Source organism: Enhydra lutris, unplaced genomic scaffold (genome assembly GCF_002288905.1).
Source record: "Enhydra lutris kenyoni isolate GAN:26980312 unplaced genomic scaffold, ASM228890v2 scaffoldscaffold26, whole genome shotgun sequence".
Lineage (NCBI taxonomy): Eukaryota > Metazoa > Chordata > Mammalia > Carnivora > Mustelidae > Enhydra > Enhydra lutris.
In genome coordinates, this window is record NW_019154110.1 from 25770259 (window position 1) to 25781633 (window position 11375).

At 40.9% G+C, this 11375-nt stretch overlaps 1 protein-coding gene across 2 annotated transcripts; it reads right to left on the bottom strand.

The window, feature by feature from the left end:
- Window positions 1-343: 343 nt before the first annotated feature.
- On the bottom strand, window positions 344-7869 carry LOC111151400 (keratin 25). 2 transcript variants are annotated; one of them, XM_022509395.1, is made up of 9 exons: window positions 7321-7749; window positions 6496-6578; window positions 5910-6066; window positions 3373-3534; window positions 3162-3287; window positions 2592-2809; window positions 2146-2153; window positions 1711-1761; window positions 473-717 (listed from the first exon to the last, which is right to left on the bottom strand). In XM_022509395.1, exons 1-9 carry the CDS (start codon window positions 7747-7749, stop codon window positions 608-610), a joined length of 1344 nt encoding a protein of 447 aa, XP_022365103.1. In that variant the 3' UTR covers window positions 473-607. The 2 variants fall into 2 exon arrangements, with proteins under 2 accessions (XP_022365102.1, XP_022365103.1); XM_022509394.1 differs by lacking the exon at window positions 2146-2153 and having other exon boundaries at window positions 344-717; window positions 1711-1778; window positions 7321-7869.
- Window positions 7870-11375: the final 3506 nt, after the last annotated feature.

Below are 11375 nucleotides of genomic sequence, written 5' to 3' on the forward strand. Positions count from 1 at the left end.
GAGCATATCCAATAATTTACTTGTTTAATCTTTACCATAACCACTGGAGAGAAGTAATGCTATTGTTTTACAGATGAACCTGAATTGTATACATTGTAGCTATTATGAAAGAGAAGAGGCTTGTTATTATATCACAGCAAGGCAGACTGGAGATTTAATTGGAAATATTTTTATTCCTTTTGAGTTTATCTTATTTTGAGTTATTGGGAAAGCCTCATGAAAATCTAGGTGGAAGCCTGTCAACTTTCTGTAAAAATTTTCATATAAATTAAATGTTGTTAGGTGTTCATACATCTGTACCACAGACATGAGCAGTTTGAAGATAAGACAAGACCACCAGTGGTAACTTGCTAAAGGAAAAAGGTTTATTGAATACAAAGGACTGACAACATTTTCTGTAGGGCAATCAAATGACTCATCAAATTTGCATGTGACATTCTGTCGGATGAATGGGGGAGATACCTCTATTGATTGCCCACATAACGCTTATATTTCAGTAACAGAAAGAAAACAGGACAGGCATTTTTTCTTAGGCTTGCTCACTTTTCCAGACATAATGCTCTCTCTTCTTAGAGAGTATTTGGCATGTGCTCTCTCGTGTCATAAATTAATTGTTTTGAGATTTCTCTTCCAGGGAGTGGAGTCTGGTGGTAAGTATTTTGCTGCGTTGGTCCACTTCCTCAAGAACTTTCTTAACCACTATGGCTTTGGCCAGATCTAAGAATTAAAATTTAAAAGGAGATTTTAGAGAGTTGAAAAAAGATGAACAAGATCCTGTTAGCTAAAATGTGGAAGCAGCCCAAGTGTCCACCAAAGAATGAATAGATCAAATATGGCATATAATTCAATGGAATATTATTCAGCCTTCAAAAGGAATGATATTCTGACACATGCTACACATGGATGAATCTTGAAGACATGATGCTCAGTGAAAGAAGTTATCAGAAAAAAGACAAATGCTGTGTGAGTCTACTTCTACTAGGGACCAGGAGTAGTCAAATGTATAGAGAGAGAAGTAGAATGGTGTTTGCCAGGGGCTAGGAGGAGGAAGGAATGGGGAGCTATTGTTTACTAGTTAGAAAGCAAGATGAAAAGAGTTCTAGAGATGGATGGTGTTGCTGGTTTCACCACAATATGAATGTATTTAATGCCACTGAACTGTCCCCGAAAATGGTTAAGACAGTAAAGTTATTTGAGAGGGAGAGAGCCCACAATGGGGTGAGGATCAGAGGGAGAAGCAGACTCCCCACTGAGCAGAGAGCCCAACACAGGACTTGATCCCAGGACTCCAGGATCAGGACCTGAGCCAAAGGCAGATGCTTAACAACTGAGCCACCTCAGTGCCTACGACAGTAAAGTTTATGTTCTGTGTATTTTATCACAATGAAAATATTGAAAAAAAAGATGAATAAGAAATTATATCAATTAAAGGAATAACAGCATTTTTAATAGGAAGGACTAGGCAGTAAGCACAAATAGATGAATTTTTGGTGAATTTTGACTTCTTGGTTAGCTAAAAGCCTGGTGACATATTACTTTGTTTAGAATTAGCACATATCACTGAAGTTAGACATCCAGCACATGCTGATATGTATACTATAAATCTTTATTGTTATCTATTCTTACTAAGCCCTGGGAATATAAAAACAACCAAGCTGGACATTGCAGATGAGATAGTTCAGCATAAAAACAGAATTTCATTTTAATTACCTCTGACTTGATTTCCCATGTTTCCAGATCCATAATCTTTAGACTTGTAACCTCCAGACTTGCAAGCCCTGTGAACACGTATTGTGGGAAACTCACAAAAGAGAATGATTTAGAGAGAACCCCTTCTTTCTTTCTTTCTTTCTTTCTTTTTTTAAAGATTGTATTTATTTATTTTAGAGAGAGTACAAGTGCATGGATTGGGGGAAGGGGGACAGGGAGAGGGAGAGAGAATCTCAAGCAGGCTCCACACTCAGCACAGAGCCCCATGTGGGGCTTGATCCCATGACCCTGAGATCACGACCTGAGCTGACATCAATAGCTGGACGTGCAACCAACTGAGCCACTCAGGCCCCCCCAGAGAGAACCTTTTCCATTCTGGATGCACTCTTGCATTTTCTTTAGCTCTTTGGTGAGAACAGTTGCAGTGGGTTACACAGCTGGAACTATTCTGCTTTAGCATCAAGGGGTGATTTTTAAAAATTTTTTAAAGAGAGAGAAAGAGAGAGGACAAACAGGGGGAGCAACAGGCAGGGGGAGAAGCAGGCCTCCCACCGAGCAAGGAGCCTGATGCAGGGCTTGATCCCAGGATGCTGGGATCATGACCTGAGCTGAGGGCAGATGCTTAACCCACTGAGCCACCCAGGTGTCCCAAGAGGTGATACTTTTAATTGTCATACCTTGAACATAGTGCTTGTCCCATTTTGGTTTTGTAAGATGTTAATTTGTATCTTGGTGGTCATGTATTATGTTTCATGTTTAGCATTCATGATAATGAATGCAGTCATGTCAGTTTATGCTCACTTTCCAGGGATCTAAGCTTTTCTCCCTTTCCTGAGATCCAGGGACCTCAGGACATCTTTCCTGTAGATTATTTCACGTACCCATCCTCTCCACCGATGAGGAGGCAGTAGGTCTCGATCTCCTTTTCTAGGTGGACCTTGATGTCGAGGAGCTGCTCGTACTCCAGCTTCTGGCCCTCCGTCTCGGTTCTGACCTGGTGCAGCTGTTCCTCCAGGGCCCCGATCTGAGCCTGGATCTGGGCGAGCTGCGCACAGTAGTTGCCTTCGGTTTCGGTCAGGGAGCACTCCAGGGAGTGTTTCTGTCAGGAAACAAGAATGAACCAGAGATGCAGAACCCGAGATACGCAGAAATTTGCTCCGATAGGTGACTTTCTTCTCTTGTTAGTTTTGTCTCCAACTGTGTTCGATTTCCCATGGACACATGGTGAAGAAGGCTCTATAGCGTTCTTAAAAAGGAGCACATCTCTCTTTTGGGTGGAATACGCCAGAGACATTAATGTTGCTGTTTTAGCTGTTCTGTTCTTATGTTCTAGGTTAATTGTGTAAATATACCTGTGGATATATTCTCACCAGGGTGAAGGGCTTTAAAACCAACTGGCACACATTTAAAATGATACTCTGGGGGATGGTAAGAAATCGTCCTCTTCATACCGTGGCTAAGAGAGATTGAAGTTCAATTTCCAATGTTTGGAGATTACGCTTCATTTCGGTCAGTTCGTTCCGGGCTGAGGTCGTGGCCCCAACGTCCTCAGAGATCTGCTGTTGCAGCGAAGCACTCTGAAAAGGTAGGCGTGAGGAGGAAGTCTTAGTTTTGTGACCATCCCTAAGACGCAGAGGGGTCATTTTTTTGGACAGGACTCACCTTCTCGTTGAACCAGGCCTCTGCGTCCCTGCGGTTCTGCTCGGCCAGGGCTTCGTACTCGGCCCGCATGTTGTTCAGCAGGACCGTGAGGTCCACCCCGGGCGCAGCATTCATCTCCACGTTCACGTTCCCGCCGGCCGCGCACTGCAGGACCTGCATTTCCTAGAGGCAGAGAAGTGTGCAGCTCAGGTGTGCAGGGATCTCACAGAAAGTCAAAGGCTCAGCTTTGAAAGGGTTCTTAGAGTTCAGCCCCAGATGTGCAATGACCCTCCTCTACTTCTTATATTTCCCATCTCACAAAGCAGCCTGCTTCATCATGCGAGTTTTTCAGTTGCTGCAGAGCTCTCCCATGCGGCGAACTCAAATCCTGTTTTTATGACCTCAATTCACTGGTTTTAGTTCTGTTGCACAGAAAGTCTTAATTCCCGTTCTGAATGAAAATCCTTAAGATATTTAAAATGAATTGTCCACCATCTCTTATTCTAGCCATTTACAGCCGAAATGTCTCCCCCTTGGTGGACTGGTCTTCGAATCTGCTTAGCAAGCAGCTTTGATGTGTTCTTGGCTCAACTAGAGCCTGAACACAGCATGAACAGGGGTGGGGGGCTGAGTCTGAGTTTTTCTGAACAACTGAAATAATACTTATTATTGTTATGAGTAATAATAATAAGTACTTATGTGTATATATTTATTTATACTAATATATTTGTTTATTTACCAGTAATAAAGGAAGGACACTATCCTCTATAGGATTCCTAGCTGTTTAAGAACCTGTGACCCTTACACAGGGACAGTTGGTGTCAGGCACAGCTCTCAGTGAATTCTGGTTCTGCCTCAGAGTGGTTGGGTGAACTTGAGAAAGTTGCTTAACTTCTTTGAATCTCAAAATGGTTATCTGAAAGTTGAGAATAAAAACCCTTCTCTGGGGACGCCTGGGTGGCTCAGTTGGTTGGACGACTGCCTTCAGCTCAGGTCATGATCCCGGGGTCCTGGGATTGAGTCCCACATCGGGCTCCCAGCTCCATGGGGAGTCTGCTTCTCCCTCTGACCTTCTCCTTGCTCATGCTCTCTCTCACTGTCTCTCTCTCAAATAAATAAATAAAATCTTAAAAAAAAAACAACAACCCTTCTCTGGGTGGTTGAAAGGGGTGAAGGAACTATTAGTAACATGACCAACAATATACCTGGTGTATAAATGCTAAATAAATGCTAGTTATTATGATCATTGTCATCACCATAGAAGTTGGAATCGGTCTTGCAGTCCAAGTCCACACATGGCTCCATCTGCAGGGTGTGCTGCTGGGATGGTGTGAGGTGGTTCTCTGTAGTTGGCAGACCTCACTGCTAACACTGTGTGCACTGAAATCCTACCAGTCAGCTTCTGTCTCTACTGCAGAAAACTCTCCTCCCCACCCACGTCCTGGGTTTGCATTGGTCTTTATGACGATCAATAATGAGGTTTTCTTTCCTTCCTGCCCCAAGTCCCTCGAGGGAGTCTAGCATTCTTTCCTCCCTGTAGCCCCAGATCTGCTCTACCATCAGATGTGGTTTTTACTTCAGAGGACTTCACTTCCCCAGTTCAAGCAGAAAAAGATAAAAGAGATACATGTGGGTTTGCCTGTAAGTGAGGCATTAAAAAAAAAAAATCAGTGGCGTTCAATTTATCAAAACTTTATTGAGTAATTACCATGGGCTATATCCATACTTGAACCATAGAAATGTTGTTCTTTGAGTAGTTATTTTTAGAAGACAGGCTCATGACTAATCAAGTGGTATTTTTAGCCTGGTCTCCTGCTTTAAGTATTTGGCTTGACTGTAGAAGCCTTTCGGCTGTTTAAAAAGATCAAGTTCATTTTCAAAGAAAAAAGATCAAGTTCATTTTTAAAGAATAAAGATTTTTTTTCCCCCAGAAAACAGTGGTTCTAAAAGCAATTCCAAAGATGTGTCTGGCATAGTGGCTGTAGGATCCGATTTTAGGATCTAGCTTCCAACAGTGACTGCTTTGAAGTATACTCTTTATTTGGAAGAAAAGATTTTGATGTAACAATTTATTTTCAGTCTCACTATTTTTATAGACACACCTATTAAGAATATGCATTAATATTAAGTGTATATATTTAATGTATGTACAAAGTAAATGTTTAACTGTTTTGAATCTGCCACTATCATATAGGAATTTAGATCTAGTTTTCTTAGGATGTCCTTATGGTAAGTATATTTATTTTATGTAATTAGATGTAATCTCTTAACTGTCCTATTTTAACTTAGCTATAATTATCTAGCCAAATACTACTCTTGTAAACCTGATTGATCTGAAAATAGGATTCTTTCTTTTTTTCCCATGGGAAACCTGATGAGAGAGCAAGGTTGAATCTTTGCAAATACTTTGCCATTTCTCAAGACAACTCATGCTTCATTGCCCCTCTGACAGTAGGTGTCTAGTACCAATTTCTTATCTAAGAAGTCAAACCCATTGTCTTCCACCAGATGGATGGTGTCTGCAGAGGGATAGCAAAATGCACATCAGCAGTTCTTACCTCCTTATGGTTCTTCTTCAGGTAAGTCATCTCCTCACTGAGGGTTTCATATTGAATCTCCAGGTCCGTTCGGCACAAGGTGATTTCATCCAGAACTCTGCGTAGCCCATTGACATCACTCTCCACACTCTGGTGAAGAGCCAGCTCATTTTCATACCTTAAGGAATATGAATGATTTTCCAGTATGTCATATGGTGAAAGAAATAGTCACCAATCAATGATCAAGAGCTAGAATTCTGGAATTTTGAAATGGCAGATTTGGCCACCAGAGACATTTTCAAATTCTACTGCATAAGAATAATTCCTTTCTTTAATTTGAGGCATTTCTTTGGCAGAAAATGAACTAGGGGGTTGGACACTGCTTTTATTGCAGTTTGTACTTTATGTCTTATAGCCAAAATATTTTTTAAAAGTAGCATTTATTTCATTTAATTTCATTTTTACATTCTGTTTATTTTAAATCTAAGTGTTTTACCAGGGTTGGAATAAGAGTTTGTCATATTTAATGGAGGGCTCAAAAAATAAATTCAATCTAAGGCTTTGTGTTAATTCCCATGTATCTTTTTCACTCCCTGAGTCAACTTACTTGAGTCTGAAATCATCTGCTGTCAGCCTGGCATTATCGATCTGCAGAACAGCATGAGCGTTGCTGGTGGTGGAAGCAATGATCTGGAAATGGGGAGTTTGACAGTTAAAGGCAATTTAGCACAACCAATAAAAAATAAGTTTTTTTTTTTGAAGATTACAGAGTCAGAAGGGGCACCTGGGTGGCTCAGTGGGTTAAAGCCTCTGCCTTCGGCTCGGGTCATGATCCCAGGGTCCTGGGATCAAGCCCCACATCAGGCTCTCTGCTCAGCCGGGAGCCTGCTTCCTCCTCTCTCTCTCTTCCTGCCTCTCTGCCTACTTGTGATCTCTCTCTGTCAAATAAATAAATAAAATCTTAAAAAAAAAGATTACAGAGTCAGAATAATAAAAATTAATATAGCTAGTAGATAGTTTACTAGTTCCTAGATAATGACTAGTTATCATGAGATTCACCAACTGAATCTGCTTAATGCTTATTTCCAATGTCAAATTGAAATTCCCTTTAAGAAATTACACATGGGGGTGGGCGCCTGGATGGCTCAGTCAGTTAAGCATTAGCGTTCAGCTTAGGTTGTGATCCTGGGGTCCTGGGATGGAACCCCGACTGGGACTCTCTGCTCAGAGAAGAGTCTGCTTCTCCCCGTCCCTTTGCCCCTCACCATGCTCGTGCCCCATCACTCTCTCTCAAATAAATAAATAAAAATCTTAAAAAAAAAGAAGAAATTACACATAGGGATGATCAATGTTTTTAGTATTCAGTGAAGAAAGGAAAAGAACCTTCAGAAATAAAACTATGTAAACACGATCGTGAAGTGTAGCTTCTTACCTGATTTTTCAGATCATCAATTATTGGGAAATATCTACTATAGTCGTGATCAAGACCACGGCAAGAACCAGGCCCGAATTTTTCGTACCAGCCCTTGATCTTCTGCTCCAGGTCGGCGTTGGCCTCCTCCAGAGCTCGCACATTCTCCAGGTAGGAGGCCAGCCGGTCGTTGAGGTTCTGCATGGTCACCTTCTCGTTGCCCGACAGGAGGCCCCCCTCATTCAGCGTAAAGCCCGCACAGAGATTGCTTCCCCCCGCATTTCCTCCTGATGAGCTGCCCCCGAAGGCGCACGAGAAACCACTTCCAATCCCAGGCATGCTGCAAGCGTTGCCAGCTCCAAAGCTGGTCCCCCCGCCGGAGAGCCTGAGCGATCCCGCAGTAGCCCGGGGACAGGCCCTCCGGGACCCACTGGAAAGCCGAAGAGACATGGTATCAGGGCAGGCGCGTTGCACAGCTGTCTTGGAGAGAGTCAGAGCAGAGTGCCTCCTCGTCTCAACTGTTTTGTTTGCCTTTTTATAGACAATTCTCAAGTGTGTTCTGGATGAAATTCTGCCTACATAGAGTAAAACATGGCTTGCCAGCCTCAGCAAGTTAGCATAATTGGATGATTTTTCCTAATTAGTAACTAACTTAGCTGGGCTGCTTTCTGTAGGAGGGCAGTTGCCCTCAGGTTGGTGGTTATCTGAGAAATGGGTCTGGGTGGAGCGATGTCAGTTTCCTTACTGCCTTCTTAAATTGCAGGTGAGTCATTCTTGACTTCCATCCTCAGAAGATAAAACTCATCAGTCCACCACACAATAAAAACCTGGCGTCATGGTTTTGGGCTATTATGCTAATAGATATGGACGTTTCTGAGACTTTTTCTACTTTTATTTTCACAGTTCTTTTCCACAGAAGTAGAGAACAGACCTGTAATGGTTAAGTCCCCCCCACCCCCTGCCCCATATGGTCCTTCAATCCCTGGTTTCCACCTCCTCTTGGCACTGTCCTAATGGGAAGTTAACTTCCATTTTGGCTGACATGCCATCATCTTCTGTTGACACTTGCTTATGTTTGGGGATAGTTGTCTTTTCTTATCCATTTTGGCAATTAGGAACACACCCCTAATTGCTGTTATGTGTTGTGGGACTTCCGAAGGACATTAACATATTTCCTGACCCTGCAAAATCTGAAGCAAACCTGGAAGGAAATAGTTCATCTGTTTTTATTTCATTGTGGGTTAGCTCAGGTGAAAGTCATCAGTAGATTAATTATTTATTGGGTGTGGGTTCCCAGATATTCATTGAAAACCCTGAAAATTTTGGAAGTTTCTGAGACATCTGGAAATTGGCTTGTGGATAAAATTTCCTTGAATATTTGTTATGGGTGTGATGTTCATTTGTTCATTCACTTAACAAATATTTATTCATTCATTCACTTAACAGATTCATTTGTTCATTTACTTAACAAATATTTATTAAACACCTATTATGTGCCAGTTACAGTTCTGGGCACTTGGGATAAGTAGATTCATACATTATTTGTCTTTTGGTGACTGGCTTATTTTATTGAGCACGATGTCTTCAAGGTTCAACCACGTTGTAGCATGTGTCAGAATTTCTTTTTTTTCTAAGGCTAACTGATGTTCCATTGCACGTGTATACCATTTTTGGTTTACCCACTCATCAGTCAATGGACATTAGGGTTGTATTGCTTTTTGGCTGTTGTGAATAATGTTACTACAAATACGGGGGTACAAATATCTGAGTCCCTGCTTTCAGTTCTCATGGAAATATACACCAGGGTGGGATGAGCAGATCATATGGTGATTCTGTTTTTAATTTTTTGAGGAACCAGCATACTGCTTTCTATAGTAGCTGCACTGTTTTATGTCCCCATCAATAGTGCACAAGGATTCTAGTTTTTCCACAACATCACCAACATTTGTTCTTTTCTTTTTATTTCTTTTCTTGATAGTGGCCATCCTGATGCACAGCAGGTGGTATCCCTTGGTGGTTTTGATTTGCATTTCCTTAATGATGTGTGATGTTGAGCATCTCTTCATGTGCTTGTTGGCCACTGGAGTATCTTACCTGGAGAAATGTTCATTCAAGTCCTCTGCCCATTTTTAGAATCATGTTTGTTTTTTTGTTGTTGAGTTTAGGAGTTTGTTATATGTTCTGGGTATTAACCCATTATCATTTCTTTGTTAAACAGGTTGACTTTATCACTCTTTATTTTTAGACTGTGTTTCTTTTATTTGAGAAATGACTAATTCTTGAGGTCATACACATATCTTCCTATATTGTTTTCTAAACGTTTAATCATTTTGCATTTCACGTTTAAGGCTTTGGTAGTTGGAATAATTTTTAAGTATTCTTTTTTAAAGTTCTTTGATATAGAATCAAATTTCATTTAAAAAATGAAATCTAGGGGTGCCTGGGTGGCTCAGTTGGTTAAGTGGCTGCCTTCAGCCCAGATCCTACCAGGGTCCTGGGATTGAGTCCCACTTTGGGCTCCTTTCTCAGTGGAGAGCCTGCTTCTCTCTCTGCCTCTGCCTGCCACTCTGCCTGCTTGTGCTCTCTCTCTCTCTCTCCCCCACCCCCCCGACAAATAAATAAATAAATAAATCTTAAAAAACAAACAAACAAAAAAAAGAAATCTACCTGTATTTATGTTTGAAATGAATCTTTTGTAGATAGCATATATGTGGGCTGTGTTCTAGAGAAACTCATGCACATGTAGTAGGTGACATGTACAGAATGTTTATAGTAATATTCATACTAGTCCCAAACTTAAAGCAATTCAATAGTAGAATGGGTAAATTGTGCCAAATATTTTAAAAGTTTTGCCAAGCTGGGAGTTGTGTAATGGTATCTCCTGTGGTTTCAATTTCTATTTCTCTGATTGCTAGTGAGGTTGAACATTTTCATACATTTATTGGCCATTTAGGATTTCTCCCGGCACATTGAAGATATCCTTCTACTGTCCTTTGGATTCCATTGCTGCTGTTGAGAAGTTGGCGTTCATTCTTGTTGACACTCATTTGAAGGTAATAATTTCCCCCCCCATTTGTCTGATTTTAAAGATATTCTATTATCTTCATTGTTTTGTGGTTTCACCATGATTTATCTATATGTGGATCTTTTTATCTTGTCTTCAGCTTTAGTATGATCTGGTCCATGTACATTTCATTTTATTTTGATGTGTAGGACTTCCTTAATCTGTGCACTGGTGTCTTTCATCCGCTCTGGAAAAATTTCAGCTTTTTATCTCTTCAGATATTGCCTTACTCCAATTGTTTTATCCTTCTGGAAGCCAGAAAGGGTTTGCTTTCTCGATTCTGACTTTAAACCAATTGCTAGGGGGTAGATGCAGTGCCTGTTCTGAGGGCCTGAAGCTTATTCAATGTTTGGTCCGCAGATGGTAGTGTCGGCAGAGGCACTATAGGAACTGAAAGGCAAACCTGTATTTGAATGAAATAACTGTTACTTCTGTTACTTTATCCCTTCAGGATAAAGGGATTCAGTAGCGTTATCCTGAGAGCATGTAGTCAGTTTTCCTTCTAAAAAAATGGTACCATCTCAAGGGCTCAGTTCCTATGTCTGCCAATGACAGATCAGTGGTTTGACCAGCCTTAGAGAGACAGAGTCTAAAGTATAGACTTCATATCTGTCACAATGGCCACTTTGACAATGGGCTCATTGTGCAAGCATTGAGGTGGTGAAGAGGGAGGTTGGCTGACCTCCACAAGATGAATCAACTTGTCCACATAGTTTCTCTGGGGTACCTGTTCTATAAAGGGCATTAAAATGAGCCATATGCCTTGTGCTTACTCCCAGGAGAATGCAAGTTTCATAACCATGGACTTGTCATATGTCAAGATTTTTTAGAGGAATTGCTCAAAAACTAAAATTTATAAAAAAATTCTTGTGTATAAAGAGCATAAAGTGGTTCTAAAAATAATAAATATATTGCATTACCCATTTATTCCTGACAGGAAGAGATTTTTGTCTTTTGTAGGCATTAGTGAAAACGAATTCTCCACAATTTTACATATTTGATGACTTAAAAG

Excerpts from the sequence above, each read along its gene's own strand:
- LOC111151400 (XM_022509394.1), bottom strand. The coding sequence starts at position 7,749 with ATGTCTCTTCGGCTTTCCAGTGGGTCCCGGAGGGCCTGTCCCCGGGCT. Across the intron at positions 2,810-3,161 it reads TTCAATCTCTCTTAGCCACG|AAACACTCCCTGGAGTGCTC; the intron begins GTATGAAGAGGA and ends GTTTCCTGACAG. Across the intron at positions 1,779-2,591 it reads CTCATCGGTGGAGAGGATGG|GGCTTGCAAGTCTGGAGGTT; the intron begins GTACGTGAAATA and ends ACGTGTTCACAG.